The 21,808-nt window shown below is 37.8% G+C and overlaps 2 protein-coding genes and 1 pseudogene across 2 annotated transcripts; all 3 read right to left on the reverse strand.

Moving 5' to 3' along the window:
• Positions 1-1,517: 1,517 nt before the first annotated feature.
• On the reverse strand, positions 1,518-16,513 carry LOC113323467 (annotated as a pseudogene).
• On the reverse strand, positions 2,400-6,527 carry LOC113323466. The gene is made up of 10 exons (XM_026571785.1): positions 6,252-6,527; positions 6,125-6,159; positions 5,613-5,669; positions 5,399-5,524; positions 4,470-5,168; positions 4,145-4,377; positions 3,816-4,052; positions 3,496-3,597; positions 3,305-3,397; positions 2,400-3,009 (listed from the first exon to the last, which is right to left on the reverse strand). The coding sequence occupies exons 3-10, from the start codon at positions 5,665-5,667 to the stop codon at positions 2,509-2,511; spliced, it is 2,046 nt and encodes a 681-aa protein (XP_026427570.1). The 5' UTR covers positions 5,668-5,669; positions 6,125-6,159; positions 6,252-6,527; the 3' UTR covers positions 2,400-2,508.
• Positions 16,514-21,093: 4,580 nt separating the features above from the next.
• LOC113324119 lies at positions 21,094-21,618 on the reverse strand. The gene has a single exon (XM_026572454.1). The coding sequence runs from the start codon at positions 21,616-21,618 to the stop codon at positions 21,094-21,096; it is 525 nt and encodes a 174-aa protein (XP_026428239.1).
• Positions 21,619-21,808: the final 190 nt, after the last annotated feature.

Raw genomic sequence — 21,808 nt, forward strand, 5'->3', positions numbered from 1 at the left:
TTCAAGTCCGAGCAACGAACTCCTATTTACCGCAATCAAAGTACTACAACAGCCTCCGACATTCTTCAGCGTGCTGGTTTAACAGATAGTAAGACTGCAGAAACACCTCTTGAACTAAATGTGAAACTCAATCCTTACGAAGGAAAATCTTTAGCAAATCATACATTATATCGTCAGCTTGTGGGAAGTCTTAATTATCTAACCATCACAAGACCATATATCAGTCATGCAGTTCATGTAGTTAGCCAGTTTATGTCAGCTCGTCCACACATTATGCTGCAGTACTTCGGATATTACGTTATATCAAAGGCACCTTGTATCAAGGTATAAAGTTCTCATCTACTTCTGATCTCTGTCTTCATGCATGTTCAGATTCAGATTGGGTTGGTGACGTTACAGATAGACACTCAACCACAGGATATTGTGTATTTCTAGGAAATTCCTTGATCTCCTGTCGCGGTAAGAAACAAACTGTAGTTTCTCGATCTAGTGCAGAGGCTGAGTATCGCGCTCTTACTCATAAAACTTCTGAAATTGTTTGGTTAAGATGGCTCCTTGAAGATATGGGAGTTCACCTATCATAATCTACTCCATTGTGTTGTGACAATAAAGCAGCTATTCACATTGCTCATAATGATGTGTTCCGTGAACGTACGAAGCATATTGAGATAGATTGTCACTTTGTAAGACATCACTTCAAGCAACAAATTATTGTCTTACCATTTGTTCGCTCGGAATTGCAACTCGCTTATTTATTCACCAAATCATTGACCTCAGCTCGTCTAAGGTTCTTGATTTCCAAACTCAACATGTGTGTTGCACCATCTTGATTTTGAGGGAGGGTGTTAAACGATAATGTCCTGATTTCTTGGGATAATATCTTGCTCTACATGGCATGTATATCTTGTATATTTTGTTCCCTTTTTCATGTATATCTTGTTTCTCTTTTTATCTTCTTATATAAGAAGAGATGTATTGTATCTTGTTTACCACGTTAAATAGAATCCTACCATTCACAATATACATGTCATGACAATCTCTGTCACTTAGAAGATCAAGAAGAGCGGAAAAACAATCTGGGTTCCGATCGATAAAGTACTCGTCATTAACCTCTCTTGGTTGGAGGTTCCATTCATCATCAAACATAGCGCCAAATATTGAGCTTCTGGGTGCACTTGCGAGAGTTGTTGCAGTTGTTTCACAGATTTTTCCTCCAACATTGAACCTAACCTTGTCAGTTCGCATTCCCATGTTTTCACTTGGTGTTTTCAATATTCAATAGAACGTTTAGATGAATACTTGAGAAAACCAAAACAGAAGACCACTATATTTATAAGACAAACCGGGTACTTGGAATACGGAAAGCTTAATACAACAGGGAAACGCATACTAAGTTTCCTTTCTCTAACACTTGCCTAATATCTGAACCATCATTTTGTAACGCAGGATCTGACTAAAAGACAAAGTCTAATAACTAAAAGATGCTTTTTCCGTTTTTCGCCAAGCCATCATCTCCGTTAATGGAGCTCAGATTCCTTGTGAGTGTGAATAACGCAATCTGATTTTGGATAAGAGATGCACGTAAGAACATACCCCTTTTCCATCTGGGTATCGTCTAGGAACACTACAAAAAAACTGACCAGAGGCAACTTGACTAATGATAGTGGCCTTTTCAAATCTTTAGTTGCCAATCACTGTATGCAATTAATGTTAGTTGCCCATCCTTAGTGGCGGAAAAGGTGACTGCCTTATGTTTAAGGCAACAAGTGCGCACTGGTTAGTTGTTCGCCATATCTAAAGCTACTAGTTTGGCTTGTTGACCAATAGTTGTCACCTAGTAGATAAAGCCATTAATTTGTCTAGTTGTCAGGTTTTTAGCGAAAACATTAAGGCAACAACAATCTTCTAATTGTTTAATAGATTTCGCATTTAGAAACTTATCTAATGGCCAACAACATAAAACCACATGCTTTTGTAGTAGTTATATTATATGCCTAATAGTTTAAGACACTAATTTTTGTCTAGTTGTTCGATAGGTTACATATATATTATTACATGCATTTGCAAAAATATATATGCAACTAAGTTATAGTGGCCAAACGCCCAAACCTGCAGTAGCCAAATCATACATGTGAAACTAACTTGGGAGTGCCTAAACTTAAAGAGACACTAGTTCTATAGTACTTAAACAAGTAGTGCTACTAACGTCTCAAACGGACCGACGAGAGGGCTGATTTGGGTTTGACCAGTGCTACGGACCCGGGCCTGGAAAAAGTCCCATCCATAAAAAACTTTCCAAATTAAATTGAATTTTCATATATAATAAATACTAAAAAAATATATATACCAAATATAAATTTTTATTCAATAACATTCATTAAAAAAAAAGTTTCCAAACAAAAAAATCAAGAATCTCCCATGATATCTGGAATACAAGACCAAAATATAGAGAAAGTTCTAAAAAGAGATTCTAAATAACAGAAATAATAAATGCATCTAAACCTCAATTTATTCTTCTTCGTCATACTCTTCAAGTTCCTTGTCTCGATTCTCATCATCACCTTCTTCTTGACCATCTCCAAAAGCCTCGTCCTCCTCTTCAGCTTCCCTATCACTACCTTCAATGGCATCTCGATGTTCATGAATTTGACTCTCATGCATATCGGCATCTTCATCATCATCATCATCATCATCTTCCGCATCATCTTCAGATGAAAATTCCATCAATGGCATGCCAACTTTAACAAAATATTCATTCAACAACTTCTTTGTCGCTTTCGGGCCTGTTTCTTTCTTTAGCCTTTTGTTTTCCTGTTCCAAGGATACCATTCTTACTTTCAATTCGGCCATTTCTTCTTCTTTCTTCTGGTATAAACTATAGTTAGTTGGATGAGCCTTGCGACGCCGTTTACCCGAACATCCAGCATTACGAACTTTGTTAAATATCTCTTCTGGAGTGTCATTAGTTTCTCCTCGATCTGCGGCTTCCTTCATGGCATTCATTTTTTCCTGCACATTAAATCAAAACAGAAATTAATCACAAAGACAGCAAAAGGTTTCGAAGGAGTTTGGGCAGGCAATAGCAGGTTTAAGGAAAAAAAGAATAATTCCAGAATAAAGAACCTACTTAATGTGGTAACTATTCACAAAAAATCCCAGAATAAAGAACTGTACTTATTCACTAAATTTCTACCAGGAGCAGTTTTCATTTGGATGATATAAAATGCTGCATAAATCAGTAATATAATAAGTCTAACTATAATTAGATACATATCAAACATGTTTCATCAATATTATTTCTTACACTCATTTCTTTGCATTTGGCGTTGATTTTCTTCTCAGGGTCATGGGTTTTTCGGAAGAAAGTCACTGGATCACAAGGATGTCCGGCTTGCAGCTTTGAAAACATCATCATATAAAACTAGTAAGATATCATGTAATAAACACATCTAACATGTAAACAATATAAACAATTGAAGAAGGCATAATACATACCAAATCGTATTTGGTACTAGTAAAACTTTTGTTGCCATTGCTGTGGTTGATACCGTTTTGTTGCTTCGCAGCCGCAGCACGACGTCCTCGTTCAGAATTTTTCTGTCGCATCAGATAGAATGCAAGTTAATATGCAGTGAATTATAAGAGTGCAGAAATATATAAGACTACATGTTAATCAAAAATCACACCCCCCAAATCTTCAAGTTCGATCTATATAATTTGTGTAGTGTTTTTCAGTTCCACATCATACCTAAATGTGACTTCCATGACTTTAGAAAAAAAAAACATCATAGTAAACAGTAAGCAAATAGATATACCTTGAACTCATCAGTGGTGAAGTGATTACACATGTGAGCCCAATCATGTTTGTTGGGGCAATTTTCGGGAGGGTGTGCCAAAGCCTTTAGGTGGCCATCTGATGCAGCAAACCCATCACCCCCTGCTGCTTTGTATTTCAGATGAAGTTTGTGCCTGTATGCCTTATAGGCATCCCTCATCACGTCTTTGATCGCTTTCACAGCCCCATCATCATCAGGAACGAGGATAAAGTGGTCCTATATGGCCCAAAACAACTTATTAGAGACAGCAATTAAAACCAACGGAAATTCCAAGCAAAGAAGAAGTAACAGCATTAAATTATATATACCCGGACATTCTGGATCACTCGGGCAATCTTCTGCTCAGGCATATCATCAAATTTATCATATATTAGTGGGCAATTGTCCCTTTGCCTTACCCACGACCCAATAGAGTTTATACACTCATGTTTATAATAACCACAAAATTTTTCATCAAAAACTGGCACGCTTACTTTCTCCTTCCCCCTCTTGGCAACCGCAAGATTAGTCGTTTTCTTTCTTGTGGTACGTTTTGGTTGACCTATTTAAGAAATCAAAGATAGCATAGAGGAAAATTATTAGGTAGCTAGAAAAAACAACATTAAAAAAAAAATACCTCTCACATAAATATACCTTCTTGCAATAAATTGACAACTTCTTCATTATTTGCTACAGGAGAATTAGACGCTGATCGCGATCGGTTGGGTTGCGAAGAATTATGGTTTTCAACTGGAGAATCACGTAGACTGTTCCGTTGCTGTGATCGGTGAGATTTCTGCGAAGATGAATTTCGAAGAGCATTAAGCTGTGATTGATGAGATGCTGAACTTTGAATAGATTTTTGTGTTGATCGATGAGATGGCTGAAGACATGCTTGTGTTCGATTATTATGCAATTGATTTGAACATTGTTGTATTTCATTCTCTACGGGAGGTGGTACAGAACGACGACCTTCAGTTCTCATAGGGCTATGTAGACCATTGTATTCCTTCTCCAGATTTCTGTGTACTCCTGTGCGGTTTCCTCTAGGGGATCTCCTAGGAGTTACCAGAAAATCATTGTTCAAAGGTGATTCGATTGGCTGCACCGCACATGATATTCCACCTTCCCTTTCCTCATGCACTGACTCAATTGGTGAAAGACTTGGCAGCACAGGACGTGTTCTTCCACCTCCCCTTCCCCCATGCACTGGTGACTCAATTGGTGCATGGCTTGGCAGCACCCGACCTGTTCTTCCAACTCCACTTCTATCATGCACTGTTGACTGAGCTGCTTGCAAGCGACTGCTAGGGTCATTCATTTGGTGTTCTTGTCTTTCCCTGATTTTGTCTCCTGCAATATGGCATTTAAGTAAGGCATACATTTTAATTGCTAAAATTGCCTGATAATACACAAGATCGGCTATCGGTCTTACAAGGAAGAATTCAAGAGACATTTGAAAAATTCCCGGGCATCAATCAGCAAACAACTACTTTGTACTATTACTTGTCATTGAAAATTATGCAGAAAATGGCATGTAAAATTTAGATCTAGATACCAAAAAAAAAAGGTTAATTGTTTACCAATAAATTGAGACTGTTGAACACTGCTTGTATTTCCTCCCTGCCGTGTGTACATGGGATTTACAAGTGCAGCTGATGGCGCTTTAGCTCCTTGCTTCTGTACTTTTTGTTTTTTAGAAGTGGATTCTGGAAAATAGCCATGCATATTAATCAACACACGGCACAAAAGAAAGTTAATACCTTCATTAAATCATAAAGTTTATTTTTAGTTTACCGTATTTTCGGCGTAAAGCTGCATCCCCATAGAATAGGCGGGCGTCTGGAGCCATATCTGATGAAATCAAAACACCTAAGATTATTGAGTTCGATCTGAATTGTTCAGTGAGTAAACATATAAACAACTCAATCTCTCTTGCAACCTAAACTTGATTTGTAGAAATAAAAATCCACAGATATATACATGTAACAAAAACTAAGCCTAATTAAACTGAACATGAAGCACACAATTCAACAACCATTCGATCAGTAAGATAAAGCCTCAAAATGTTGACAAAATCAATTTAACCACTAAAATACATGAGATTATAATCGATTATACCAGTTACTTTTTAATAACCAACCATTCACAAAACTCAATTCATGAAAGAAACAAGTTACAACGCTGAAGCGTAACACCAACAGTATCAAAACACGAAAAATTTCATAACCTAGAACTATTTACCCAAAACATGAAAAAAAACACCTTGAATATATTCCTTACAAGATTAATATTCAGAAGAAATATACCAGTAAAACACCACAATCCAGAATAGAGAAGTTCCCTGTCGAAAAAAAAAAACAGAAAATTTTTATTAGGGTTTGTATCATAAAAATCAAGCTTAGGGTTGAAGAGAAAATTCAAAAGAAAATATACCTTGGTAAGATGTAGATGAAATTGGATGCAACTCTTCATGATGTTAGGGATCTTTATATAGTCTAAAAAATGTACACAAAGCGGGAACAATCCCGCCCAAAAGATTTTCAATTTTAATTTCATCCCGCTAAAAAGTATTTAGGGTTAGCTGAAAAAAAAAGTTTGGGAGTTTTGTTCTTCGACATCTTCTTTCAGAAAATTTCGCCCAAGAATCCTCTTTTCCTCTGACGAACTTCCCTAATTTGCATCCAAAATTTCCTCTAATCAACTTTCCCTATTTTGCATCCAAAATATCTCACTTACATATTCATATTATACCCTTAATTTAATCTTAGTACTCGTCTAAGGCCCAAGTGTTAAGTAGTAAAGTAATTTGGTATATATGTTGGGCCATATACATAATATATACTTGAAGTCCACGGGCACTGCTAACTATTATCCATTCACTCGTGTAAGGAGTAAATAGGGGTTCAATCTTTATTGTAAAAATTTGAATAGTAAATAATTGTATAGAGGGGTTTGGTAGGTCAGTTCATCTTGTTGGATTCGGGTAGAGGTTTGGACGAGACGTTAATCTAGCAAAAAAAATAAAAGATAACAGGTTCTCGAATAATGTCTAGCTAATTCTATTTTGGTAAAAGTGCTTTGAATTTGAAATTATTTGGCAGCTTTAAAAGTCCTTTATGAGATTTTAACGTGCGACTATATTTTCCAATCTTTACCAATATCAAAATTTAGAATACGTTGCAATTGACGATCAATTAGATGAGCTTTACGAAGCATTTTCCTTTGGGTTAACAGGAAGTTTTGGTGCAAAGATGCATATTATACATGGTGATAATAATATGGTTCTTCCGATCAACTCACTTTAAGTTAAAGTGGTTGATCTTAAGTCACGAGGCATTCTTGAAAACCTTGTTAGATTTTCGGTGTCGATTACGGTTTTGCACTACTTAATGATGCAAATAATGATTTTTCTAAAATATTTCTTTGGTTCAAGAGATAAAGGTGAGCATGGGCAGATTTTCACCTCATCCGCATCCAATCCAATACATTACGGATTTCAAATTAAGCATCTGTATCCAATCCAACATCTAACGGATTTGCAATCCAATGGATGCATGAATGGTCGGATTGGATACAGATAATCTAATGGATTTGTTTTAGTTAAAAATTTATAACAAAGAAAATAAAACAAACACAAATGACTTCTTATAAAACCTATATATCCTATATACGTATACAAATACATAAATGCCATGTACAATATCCCAAACAAACAACTTAAGAATTCCCAAATAATCCATGGTGTTTTCTAGAACTATATAAGTTCCCTTAATTTAAAGGATATGGATGGCCAACGGATTTTCAAGGTTGCATCCGAGCCCGATCGGTAATCCGTTGGATCTCAAAAGTTCCATCCACATCCAACCCATTGATGAACGGTCTGGGCATTTATCCGCAAAAGAACAGTTGGTCCCGGTTAAATCCGCAGATTACGAGCCAAATGCTCACTCCTACCAAGAGATACAAAATAAGCAGATAAAAATATGATTTTGTTTACGTAGCTCGACTTATATGGTTAAACGGCCGATGTAGTCACTGATCATATTCAAGAAATCCCTTATGAGATTTCAAGTCATCAGCACAATTTTGGTGCTCAATTTTTAGTTTGCAAGGGAATTGGTTATGGGTTATTAACAGTTTTTTTCTCCAGGAGATGCATATTCTGCAGATAAAATTGGACTTCGGTTGATATCATCCGATCTCATTCAAATCTCAAAAATCCATGTAAACTTATATGATTCTGAATTTTGTTAGATGTAATTGCATATAAAATGCTCAAAAATTAACATAGATTCAATTGATTCGATTTCGAACTTCATTAGATTTGACTACCTTTCATTTAATACTTACAGATTTATATAAACTCAAAACACTCTGGATTTTGGACTTCACTTGATCCCTTTTCATCTCATCGGATAATAAAAGATTTACATGAATATTTTTGAGTTCGTTTGATCTCAATGTGTAGCTACATAATTCATTCGATTATGAATCTCGAACTGTTAGATTATATGATTGGTCATGGTATCGGTACATTATATGGAAAGTTTCAGTATTACAAAAATATTTAGTGTTTGGTATATATAGTATGACTTAATTTACAAGTATTCATTTCTTGAATATCATTATACAGACCCTGTGGATTATCAATTAATATATATTTCAGTTTTGTTTAATAGCTTTTAGTTCCAATTTAGCAACAACAAGTTTCAACCTAATCTGGAGAGACGAAGAACCTGAGATATTTATTGGTTTTTTAGTCTGGTACCATGTTAAAGTTTATTGAACTAGAACTCACTAATAGAGGAAACAACAATAAAATTTAACAAAATAGAAATCGCAAAACTTAATTACATAGAAAGCACACTAACATTTATACTATCAAAACTCTATAAACACTAATCTTATAATCTCATTATTAATTGATTGGAGAGATTAATCAATCCTAATAACCTTTCAATGTATATTGGACTTCACATTAACATTGGACGTCGTTAAATTATGAAAATAAATTACTTTGTCTTGATATTTAAATATATTACATGAGGTTGAACAAATTACGAAGATGAATGGACTTGTACATATATTACATGAGATTGAACAAATTACATAGACGAATGAACTTGTCTTTGAGTTGACTTAACCAAACTAAAATTTGAGAATATTTTTTTTTTGGAATCAATTTATTTAAAATTTTAAGCATCCAATTAGATGCTTCGAATTTCATAATTGGACGAGTTGATTTTGGAATTTACTTATATAAATTTTCAATTATACTTATCAGAGTCCGATAAATTACAAAATCTTAAGGAATTAGGGCAAAAAGAATGAATCACCATTTTCACTTACACAAAATGTATAACCATATGCCAATATTTCGATGGAAAGCTAGAGTCTTTCGAAATCACGTTTCGATCCGTGTGGTATAAATCTGGCTAATAGAAAGCCAAAATTTCTTATCCACGAATAGATGCAACCCATAGAAGTCATACGGATTGCCACCTTGTCACCTTGTCAAATTGAGGGAAAATTGCGCGCGCAAGATTTGTTGTGGCGCGCTACAAAAATTTGTGCAAAATTATAATTTTATGGTGATTTTCCGATTTATATGTGTTGCCTAAATATTTTGGGATAGAAATCGCCTATCGAATCCCTAAAGGCTAAAGCAGTACAACTTTCTGAAACCTAATTCTCAAAATTACTATTTTCTCCAGATTTCCCTTTCTCTTTCGATTCTGATTGATTTCAATGATTTGTGAAAAACTCTTAGTGGGTTTTGTTAATAGAGGCGAAGAAACCAAACATCAAGAGATCAGTTTTATGGAGTAGTTATCAGAGAAGGTTATTCTCATTATTTTTCTCGGTCTTTGATTCTTATAATGAAAAGGAATTAAATTATCCATCATCCTCACCAAAATATGTTCAATCTGCTAGAAATCGTTTTTTTTTCTTAGAAAAAAACTCGTTCCTCATGTGTCTGGTGGAGCTAAAGGTAAGAATCTCACTCATGTTTTGTTGTTTCTTGAAGATGCACATGTTAATTTTTGTTTCTGTTTTTTCACTTTAATTCTCATAAATATATGACGTTAACTGTTTGGAAAAATTACTCTGAGAGTTTTCTAATAGATTTGGTCGATATGATTTTGACAAACTCAATTTTTGACTGTATTTTCAGATGCAGGTTGGATTTTTTATGAAACTGTTTGAATGAGGGTTTGAAGATGAGATGAACTTACAAACTGTTTGATTTGTTTGCGCAGTTATTAGTTGATTCCTAACCTTTTTCGATCGATTTGATCAAATACCATTGAAATCTCCAAAATCCAGGTTGTGATGCTGGACTTCGTAGTCTTAGAGAGATTGTTAATTGATACTGTATACTGGAAATTAGGGGTTTTGACTCTATGCTTTTCTCTACTGACAGTCCACTTCAAGTTAGTTTATTGACACTCCAAATCTCTATTTACAAACGCTTATAACCTGTTTGACAAAATTACTCTGACTGTTATCTCTCAGATATGGTTAATTCGATGTTGATGAACTCGATTTGTGTTTGTGCTTTAGATGGAGTTTGGATTCTTGATGAGGTTGTCTGAAAGAGGGTATGAAGAATCGAAGATGAACTGGAGAATATTATGAGGTAATAATCGCTTTCTTAAGTCATGATTTAGCTAATCAATGTGGAGATTTGACTGTCTTTTGCGGCGTTTGTTTGTGTTGGTAGTAGGAAGATTATATGTTTTGGTTGTTGGGGATTCTGGGTTGTGTTGGTACAAAATTAGGCGTTGATGCTTGCCTGATGCTAGCACTTCAAAGTGGAATGAATCCCACGTCCTATCAATGTTGGCATCCACTTTGGAGTACTAGCAACTTGCTAGAACCAACACGAGCATGGAGAATCTGAAGCTTAATTAAATTTGGACTAAATTTGCTGACATTGTTTACTATGAATGTTTTAGCTCTGGATTTTGATAGTTGATGTTGTTAATTGTACTGCCAAAGCTGAGTGAATCTTATTGTGTGTGGAGGGACGACTTGGTATCTGGCATGTTGCTTGATCCTCATGGTTTAGATTTGTAGGGTGTTTAAAAGGATTTTGAAGGTTGGTGCTGTAACATATTGCACGCTATAATTTTTGTCTGTAGTTGTGGATCTTAGGTCGTCCAAAGTTTCCTAACTAGGAATGTTGAATTATAAAGCCAAGTTTGTGTTTGACCCTCTTGACAAACCAAGGTTTCGATGTCGTTACGGTTATTGTTGGGCTACAAGGTGACCTAACCCACTTTATTTGTTTTGTTTAATGTTCTTTTTTGTCTGTGGCTTAACTCCTCCTATTTTTAAAAAGATTCAGAACTCATGCAAATGTATGAATACATGGAACATTCAGGTGAAATTCGTAGTGCCTTAGTAGAAGCACCAAAGGAGGCCTTACCTCTTGATTGTAGGCCTAGTTTTGGCACAGCATGGCTGACCGAAGACAACTTTAAAGTAGGTGATTGAACGTTCTCGAAACTGCCAGCTGATGTTGTTTATTTTGATTCTCATACAATATCATTTCATATAATTGGTAATTTCTTGTTATTCTCAGAGTGTTTTTGTGTATTGCAAGTGAACGGAACTTACAAATGTAAGTGCATACTTGGCATTTCCGATGTGGATATCTTTAATGGCAATCTGTTCATTTGTCAAGCTAAAGACTCAATGTTTGACATGATTCGAAGTTATTCCTCGTTGTGAGTGAATTCCAATCCTTTTGTTTGCTATATTTTGTTTAATATAAATCTGTTTTAGTAAAGTAAGAGACGGTATGAATGAGTCTTACTTGGATTGTTATTTGTCATCACTGGGGTTTGGTTGATTCTCCTCTTGAATTTTTCACTGATGGCTTTTAAATATGCAGCGGACTGAAATTCTATCATCAAATTCATACAACTGAACTCATGCTTTAAGTTGGTGAAACTAAGGTTGGTTAATTGATCCTTTGTATATTTGCTTATTAAAAAAATCTCTGGTCTGACAGTTAATTTCTTAATTTTGTGAGTTACTCTCTTATTAAGGGATCAACACCTAGCTGTGAACGTTCTCAGCTATACCCAAAAAGTAATACTTGATTCATGTCAATTTGATCAAACTTCCAAGGTCCATGAACTCTTGTGACCCCTGAAACCGCCCAAAATTAACTTTTTGTAGTTGCAAGCAATTTGTCTCAAGGATTTAACTTGCCGCAGAGCTGCTATCCCTTGTTTCTAGCTTATTAGAACTTATATATTTGCTTATATATGGTATTTTTGCAGGCACCTAATTAGGATGGGTCTCATTTAAACGAGGAGTTGACTACCTATCTAGTTACTGCTACTCGTTCTAATCTGCATACAACAAATTTGGTTTGTTCAAATTTACATACAATTCTTTGTAAGTTCAAATTCTTCGTAAGTTCAAATTCTTCATAAGTGATCAACAAAGTTTGGTTCGTTCTTTTGGTTGCACTTATTTTATAGGAAATGGACAAGGACTTTATTGTTGTTTCTATCCTCAATGTGATTCAGATGTGGAATGGTGGAAATATTGAAAATCAGGCAATTTTCTTGGAGCCAGAAGACGAAGTAGAAGGTTTTCTTGGAGAACATTAAAAACAAATAAGAAAGTACCACAACTTGCACTTCAGGTTTGTTCACATTCTAATTTTTGTTTTGTTTTGTTGTTGTTGTTGAAATCTTGTATGCTTATGTTTCAATTTTTTCTAATTACAACATCCGTATTCCAATGGTTTCTGACTCATTTATTTTTCTTTTGTGGATAAGGTTTGTTGTTACTATGACCAAGGAACCAAAAATTATGACTACAATTGTGTTTCGTGCCTAAAGTATACTTTATTTTGGTGCCTGTAGTGTACTTTGGTTTGGGGTAGGACTGACGTTCAGTCCAAAGCCATCGGCCATGAAGAAGTAAGGGTTTCGACTGTGTTTTCCGATCAATGCCAATATCAAATGTCGGACTACATTGTAATAGATGATCATTTAGGTGGTCTTGGTCCAGGAGATACACCTTGTGCAACAAATAAATACGTAATAATTCAAAACTTGATTATACGAGGATAGTTAAACCGACAAATAAGTATCACGATGTGCATCATGCAGACCAAAATCACCATAAATGATTATCAATTGCCTTTTTTAATACAACTTTTTTTTTATTATTGTTCATCAAAAACCATAATCCAAACTTAAAATCACACACAATTTTTTTGAAGTTCTTGGTGGTCTCAATTCAAACATTTGTACCAAAAATAACAATAAGATCAAGTATTTATAGTTACACAATATCGGCTCCAACCAGTAACCCGATATTATTTTTGGTACTTGAGTTTCAATGTTAAGAGTTACTGCAAACTTAGTCTTGATGATGAAATTTTAGCAAGAACTGCGAATCCATTTTTCTGATATCTTTTTTGATAAGGATGAAACGAATAGTAATAGGATATATGGTAGAATATCTATTCTTGTTGTAGTTATTGTTAGACTATTCTGCCGTCTATATCGATGACGAAAATGAAACATCTGTATGGGAGTTTTCTCAAGTTTGTGTAGATTGCTCTGCGAATCCATTTTTCTGATATCTTTTTTGATAAGGATGAAAATAATAGTAATAGGATATATGGTAGAATATCTATGCTTGTTGTAGTTAGTGTTACTATTCTGCCGTCTATATCGATGACGAAAATGAAACATCTGTGTGGGAGTTTTCTCAAGTTTGCGTAGCTTGCTCCTATAATATATTTATGAACTTTCTCATTGGCGATGGCAATGCTAATCTCACTTTACTGTTTTCCAGGGATCCCTCCTAAAGTGCATTTGTAATCTGCTGCCCAAATTAGATTTAAAGAGATTACCCTGGCGTTCAGTATGAATTTCGAAGAAGATGAAACTATCGACAAGAGTTGGTTGGAACTGCCAAGAAACCATCCTGACTATGAAGCGGGTGTCAAGAATTTCATGAAATTTGCGTGTCGCGACTTAGAACTAGGGGAGGAAATATGGTGTCCGTGTAGAAAGTGCAATAACAAAAACTTACTCAAACCAAGTAAGGTGGAGGCACATATAATGTGGAAAGGGTTTCTGCAAGGATATGTCCATTGGATATACCATGGGGAGGGTGAGGAGGAGGACTATATGTCTACTGGTACTGTGATTGGGGATGAAGACGACCGAATGAAGGAACTAATAAATGAGATGGTGCCTGATTATGATGAAGATGCTCCAAACGACGAAGCTTCAAATTTTTACCAGGTCCTGGAAGATGCAAAGGTTCCACTATATCCTGGTTGTGAAAAGTACTCACGGTTGTCCTTTACTATACACTTGCTTCACATCAAGTGCCAAGGTGGTCTGAGCATCAAGTGGTTTAACGTGCTACTGAATCTCTTGATCAAGGCATTTCCAGATGCCAAACTTCCAAGGAACTTTTACGAAGCTAGGAAAACAATCAGTAACTTGGGTCATAGCTACACTAAGATCGATGCTTGTCCTAACGATTGCATGTTATATTGGAAAGATGACGCGGATAGAAATGATTGCCGGGTATGTGGTGTTTCTAGATGGAAAACCGTTTCATAACCTGAACTAATATATGAATATATGTACATGAATAGATATATCAACTGCACAAAAATGGTATGGTGAGTGATGAACTCTATTCGTTGAGTCAAGGTCCTAATAAAGAGTGTTCGTCTTTCAACGGATACATCATCAACGGGTTCAGATTCCATACAAAAGCGTGGGAGATGCGACGGAAGACACAGAATAGTGGAGTATGTATAAAGGGAGGGGAAGGTGAAGATGATCATATGAATGATTATTATGGAGTGGTATCTGAAATTATCGAGGCACGCTATTTAAACCAATTACGAATTCTTTTTTTCAAATGCAGCTGGCGTCCGGTTGCAAATCAAGGTGGCTCCAAAAGAGATAACTACGGATTTACTTGTGTTAATCTCAACAGAACCTGTTATGCGAATGAACCATTTGCGTTAGCGTACCAAGCACAACAGGTTTTCTATATGAAGGACATAAAGAATCGACAATTGGAAGTGGTTATAAAAACACGACCTCGCTGCTCTTATAACATTCCAAAAAAAAATTCAGTGGAACTTATTGCACCAGAAAACTCGAGTTCTGATGAAGCATATCAAGAATGGTATTCAAGTTATTCAATCAACGATCTTAAACGAGTGCCCCAACAAGATCACAATGAAAATTTGGTTTGGGATAGGACTGATATTCTACCAGAAACCATCATCCATGAAGAAGTAATAGCTGACATCCAAAGACAAGAGGAGGAGGAGGAGGAAGCTAATAGTGACGCAGTTTACACCACTGACGAAGACGATGACTTTGAACTTGGAGATATGGGATTCTGATAGCCTACAGTTTGGGAAGGTGAGGTTTATGCACGTTGTATTTCAATATAGTTTTGCTTATAAGTTGCAGACTTCGAATTCCAATATCAGTTATGCTTTCAGGTATCTGCGGAAAAAACGACATCATGAAGGCTGCTTGATGGATCGAATAATGGAAGAGGACTTGCTCCACCTGACTTCGAGATACTTGAAGATAGTTGTATGACTGCACTCGATTAGGCCTAGAGTTCTATTTCTTGTGTTAAAATATAATGTTGCCTTCAATTGTGGTCGATTATGTCAAAATACCCTTCAATTCTTATTTCTTGTAAGCTGATTGATTGTACGGGTACAAAATCTCCGGCAGTCATTAATAATAATAAATACATTAGACTACTCTCGCAAGTTATTTAACTTAATCATTCTTAATCCTTCTTTTAAAGGTGATTTTGGATTGAAATGTATGGTCATAATAGATTAATATCATTCTTAGCGACAAAGCTTCACTACACCAACAACTTAGTCATTCCCTTATTAAATTAATATCTCTTCTTTAAGTTAAGCTACTAAGAATCCTAAGTTGTTTCTTGGAAGTAGCTCAATGAATATGTCCACTGTAGTTGGCATGGTTAGTTCCCAAAGTTCTATTCAACTAGGCTTTCTGGTAGTTGTGTTATTTTAGTGGCTGAATAGAGGGTTAGGTAACTAATATCCCGCCGTTGTTTTTTTCCAAGTGGTTGAATGTCTCAAACTACTAGCGCATTTGTTTAGTTGGCGCATACTTATTTCTAAAGGGTTTTAGAAACTATAGTTGCTTACCGTTTAGTGACTCAAATCAATACACCACCGCAGTTTCCTTTCCTAGTGTCTTAAACTGTGAAGCAACTAAATTTTTTCTGCTGTTGGAAAATTTTAGTAGCCTTTGGTCAGTTTTTTTGTAGTGGAAGGATCCTTCGGATTGGTCTACTGAACCTGATGTCATCTCCCGCACAGGTAGAGCACGTTCCTGCCCTGCATGAGAAGGGTAACTCCACTCCTGGACTCTCAGCCGAGTCGAGGATGTAAGCGTCATCAGGAGCCTCAAATTCATTTTCTGTTCCTTCTAGTCCAATTAGCTTCACCTTGTATGTTGTCGTTGCAGACACCTTGAAAGAGGAGAAGCTTTAAAACCAAATGATTTTGAGATGTTTTTTATTGAGCCTAGAGAAGATGGTTTTCTAGATAACCGGCTGGTATTGGCAATTTTGCTCTGCGCTCCAGTTCTCATGATGCAGGAACAAGGAAGCTTCACAGTCGACATGCTTACACCTAACGCAAAGTAATATTGCTCACTTGATAACTAATTTCCTGAGAAAATAAAGCAACTCAAGTCAAAAAATGTATTTACAACTGACCCCAAATCTGTAATATTGTCAACTGACTAAGAAATGGAACGAAGCCAAAAATGAAACCAGTTATGTTGGAGCACTGCATGTTGGAGCACTGCGGGAAGAGGCAGCTAATATGTTTTATGCTCCTCGGTCGAGGCTCCATCTTTTTGCCAGGTGCCGGAACGTTGTGTATAAAATCAAAATTTTATTGTTGACAAGTTGTGTTTATATGAAATCAAGCCTAGTGCCAAGTAACTGTATTGGGTGAAATCAAATTTTCGAAATAACTCTAAACAAAAAAAGAAACTCGTTAATCTTCAAAAGAACTTTGGTTACAGACACTCTCTGGTGGGAAATATAATAACAATTTACAAGCTAGCTAGGAATTTAAACCGCTCCAAACCAAACGTGACTAACAAAAATGCTACTAACAACAAGAACAGGATGTCGGATGTTAATCAATCCGTTGGTTATTCTTATTCCATAAAACCATATAAATAGAATTACAGGAAAATCTGGGAGACTTTATTGCATATCGTATATTCTCCCAGATAAATAAGGTAACAGAAATATATTGTCTATTACACCCCCTTAGTCGTAACGGGAGAGGAGCACACGTTAAGACTAGAACGAAAACGAACAAACAATACTCGAGGAAGGCCCTTGGTGAAGATGTCTGCATATTGACTGTCAGAAGGAACGTGCAAAACATGAATCTCACCGATACGTACACGCTCTCGTACAAAATGAATATCAATCTCCACATGTTTAGTGCGTTGGTGCTGGACAGGATCCCCTGACATGTAAATTGCACTAGTGTTATCACAGTAGACAACTGTGGCACGACGTAGAGGGATGTGAAGCTCGAGAAGTAAGTTGCGTAACCAAGTAGTTTCAGCAACGGCATTGGCAACTCCTCGGTATTCGGCTTCCGCACTGGAACGAGATACAGTAGCTTGTCGTTTGGATGACCAAGAAATCAGGTTGTCTCCAAGAAAGATGCAGTAGCCAGATGTCGACCGACGAGAGTCCGGGCAACCCGCCCAGTCAGCATCAGAGTATGCAGTCAAGCCCGTGATAGGGGAAGCGGAGAGAAATAAGCCGTGATCAAGAGTGCCTTGAAGATACCTGAGAATACGCTTAATAGCTTGCATGTGTATCTCCCTGGGATCATGCATAAATAAACAAACCTGCTGCACGGCATATGAAATATCAGGGCGGGTGAACGTCAGGTATTGAAGAGCCCCGGCCAAGCTTCTGTATAAAGTCGGATCCTCGAGTGGAGGGCCAGATGTAGTACTGAGCTTCGGTTGTGTATCAACAGGAGTAGTGACTGGGTTGCAGTTCGTCATTGATGCACGAGCAATAATATCTTGTGCATATGAGGACTGTGATAGAAATAATCCTGAATCTGAGCGAGTCACAGTAATACCCAGAAATTGATGTAACGCGCCAAGGTCAGTCATAGCAAATTCACATTTCATCAACCCAATGAAACGCTCTAAAAGTGCATCATTAGAAGCGGTTAAGACAATATCATCCACATATAATAATAAGTATGCAGTGTCCGAACCAGAGTGATAGACAAAAAGTGACGGATCACAAACACTTCCACGAAAACCGCAACCAGTAATAAATTGTGCAAACCTTTGAAACCATGCTCGAGGGGCCTGTTTAAGGCCATAAAGAGACCTACGGAGGACAAACATAATCAGGATGAGCGGAATCAAAAAACCTGGTGGTTGATGCATATATACTGTTTCAGCCAGATCACCGTGAAGAAAGGCATTTTTGACGTCTAGTTGACGAATGCCCCAAGAACGAGATGTTGCGATACTGAGTACAGTGCGTATAGTCGCTGGTTTAACAACCGGACTAAACGTCTCAAAACAATCAACTCCAACCTGTTGAGATTTGCCATTGGCCACTAGTCGAGCCTTGTAACGTTGCAAAGTTCCGTCAGCGTGAAACTTGTGACGGAAAAGCCACATTGACCGAATGATATGAGCGTTACTAGGGCGAGGAACCAGCTCCCAAGTGTTGGTCATAATCATAGCATTATATTCGTTCTTCATGGCAGCATTCCAGTTTGGGTCCCTAAGTGCATAAAGATGAGAACGGGGAAGAGGGGAAATGGGAATTGTGGATTGGACATGAAGATTGAGTTTTTGGATGGGACGGAAGATGCCCCGGGAGGCCCTGGTGGTTGGACGGGATGCCGCTCGAAGCTGTGGGCAGGAAGGTGTGGCTTGGTGAAGTGGGCTGGAAGAGGCAGGCACAGAGATGGGCTGAGTTTGTGAGGTTGTTGGGCTGTCGAGGGAGATGGGCTGTATAAAGTGGGCAGAGGAGAAGTGGGTTGAGTGGAAATGGGCTGAGTAGAAGTGGGCTGAGTAGAAGTGGAAGTGGGCTGAGTGGAAATGGGCTGAGAGGGATAAGCTAGCCTGCGGTGTGGAGGAGTGTACAAGGTCGAAGGAGATGGGCCTTGTTCAGGAGGTGGAGCGGAATGGGCGTGGGTACAGGCTCAACAGAATTTGAAGCACAGGTGATGGATAGGTGGAGGAATCTAGGAATGAATAGAGAGGATGGGTTTGTGGGTCGTGAGTATGGGAAGAGCTTGGACAAGAGGAAATAGAGAAGGGAAATACGTTCTCATCAAACGTGACATGTCTCGAAATAATGATTTTGTTTGTGGAAATGTCAAGACAACGATAACCACGATGATTGGGTGGAAAACCAAGAAAAACACACCTAGTGGAGCGAGGAGCAAGTTTGTGTGGTGTGGTGGAGGAGAGATTAGGGTAGCAAAGACAACCAAAAATGCGAAGATGAGTATATGTGGGTTGGCGTCTATATAAGATGGACATTGGGGATTGGAAATTGAGGAGTCTAGTAGGAAGAATGTTGTGGAGGTAGACAGCCATAAGAGAGAATAAACCCAATATTTGGGAGGAACGGAGGCATGAGACATTAGAGTACGAGTGATATCATTGATTCGGCGAATCATGCGTTCAGCCTTACCATTTTGAGATGATGTGTGAGGACACGAGAAGCGAAAAACCATGCCATTTTTACTAGAAAAGTTGTGAAAAGTGGAATTGTCAAATTCGCGACCCATGTCGCATTGGAATGATTTAATTTGGCGTTCGAATTGAGTTTGAACAAAAGATTGGAATTCCAAAAATTTGAAGACTTGGGATTTTAATTTTAGTGGAAAAACCCATAAATAATTGGTGAAATCATCCAGAAATAGAAGATAATAACGAAATCCCGTATCTATATTCAACGGAGACGTCCATAAATCACTATGAATAATATCAAAAGGAGCAATACTAGTAGACTGAGAGTCATAAAAGGGAAGACGAACATGTTTGCTAATTTGACAAGAGTGACAAAGATTGGAGAATTATCCTTATTACATTGAATAAAAGATTTTGTGCGTAAAGCATCGAGGACAGCTTTGCCAGGGTGGCCGAGGCGACTATGCCAAACGGTAGGTGAGCATACGGCAAGAGAATATTGGTGAGGTGGTGGCGAAAAAGAGGATTGCACGGCGGAGGTGGTGATGGGATAGAGCTCCCCAGAACTATCACATCGGAGAATAGTCTTCCTCGAACTCAAGTCCTTCACAGAAAAACCATAAGGATCAAATTCAACAGACACATGATTATCAGTGGTAAATTTTCGAACAGAGATTAAGTTTTTGATGATGGAAGGACGACAAGGGTGTCGTTGAGGTGAAGGGTGTGAGTTGGAAGATTTATGTACTTAGAGCCACTAGCAGTTACCGGAATGCTATTGCCATTTCCCACCAAGATAGACGAACATTACTAGAATGAATAAAACTTTTTGTATTTTTACTAGAATTAAAAACTTTTTGTAATGTACCTGGATCCGAGGTGATGTGAGAGGTTGCTCCGGTGTCCATATAGAAATCATCATCAGGTGTCCGAATGCTCATAGAGCTGTAGGCTTCGGCGATATCTGACGGTTGTAGGTCTGTGGTCGGAGCAATGTAGGCTTGCGGTGATCGACCGGCTGTAGGATGGCGACCACGACCCCGTCCTCTACCACGGTTCTGGCGGCCTCGTCCGCGGCTGGCAGGTGGAGCAGCATTCCAGGGAGAAGCCCAGTAGGGAGTAGCCGGATATGGGCCAGGTGCAGCAACGTTCCAGGGAGTAGCCGGATAAGCCCAGTGTGGGTAAGGAGGAAATGGGCTTGCTGGGTTGGGCAGTAGTGGGCTTCTGTTCGATTCCGTAGTGAGCTGCGGGTGAGAAAGCACTGGGCCTGTTGGATTTGGAAGCAACGGCGCTGTGCGATCCAGACTTTGTTGATGACGCTGTGCAACAACAGGAAGGTGATGGGAGGTGTGCGGTGTTCCGGCAGCAAGGGCAGTATGAGTATTTGATGTAGATTGATGTTCACGGCGAATATCTTCAGTGCATAGTTGAGATCGAGCAGTGTCAAACGATGGCATCGATTGTTGAATGAAGGAGGCAACAGTATTATATTCCTACGGAAGTCCATTGACAAGCTGGATAACTAGTCGTTTTTCATCCATTGGAAACTCGAGGTCACTCAATCGATTGGAGAGTGCCTGTAGCTTATCACAATAATCATCAACGTTGTTACAGTCAATAAATTTTAGATTGACAAACTTACATTCAAGGCTGGCAGCGCGGTTTCCTTTGTTGTCTTGGAAGAGACGTTTGAGATGATCCCATAAATCCTTCGCAGTTTTTCCAGTTTTGAGAACAGTCAGCATCAGATCTTTGGTCATGGTGGAGAACATCCATTGACGGCATAGGGCGTCAAGCTGTAGGATGGTGACAGCGTCAAGATCTGGTGTGGGGGAAGAACTATCTATAAGAAAAAGGAGGTTGTGCGCTTGAAGATGAAGTTGAAATAGGAGAACCCATGAAGAGTATTCGTCTTGTTTGATATCTAGTGTAACAGGGATCAAAACTTTGATATTGGAAACGGCGAAAGCCGGATGTAAGGTGTTTTTATTACTCGGTAAGGATCGATTGTTTGCCATTGATGATTATTGGTGTTGTTGGTGTTTTTAGAGGAAAAAGAAGGAGGACCGTTTTTGGCCTCGTGATACCATGTCGGATGTTAATCAATCCGTTGGTTATTCTTATTCCATAAAACCATATAAATAGAATTACAGGAAAATCTGGGAGATTTTATTGCATATCGTATATTCTCCCAGATAAATAAGGTAA

Source organism: Papaver somniferum, chromosome 11, assembly GCF_003573695.1.
Source record: "Papaver somniferum cultivar HN1 chromosome 11, ASM357369v1, whole genome shotgun sequence".
NCBI lineage: Eukaryota > Viridiplantae > Streptophyta > Magnoliopsida > Ranunculales > Papaveraceae > Papaver > Papaver somniferum.

Coding starts and splice junctions, on each gene's coding strand:
- LOC113324119 (XM_026572454.1), bottom strand. CDS start 21,618: ATGGCAAACAATCGATCCTTACCGAGTAATAAAAACACCTTACATCCG.
- LOC113323466 (XM_026571785.1), bottom strand. CDS start 5,667: ATGGCTCCAGACGCCCGCCTATTCTATGGGGATGCAGCTTTACGCCGA. Junction 5,525..5,612: donor AGCTTTACGCCGAAAATACG/GTAAACTAAAAA, acceptor GCTATTTTCCAG/AATCCACTTCTAAAAAACAA. Junction 3,398..3,495: donor CTAGTACCAAATACGATTTG/GTATGTATTATG, acceptor ATGTTTTCAAAG/CTGCAAGCCGGACATCCTTG.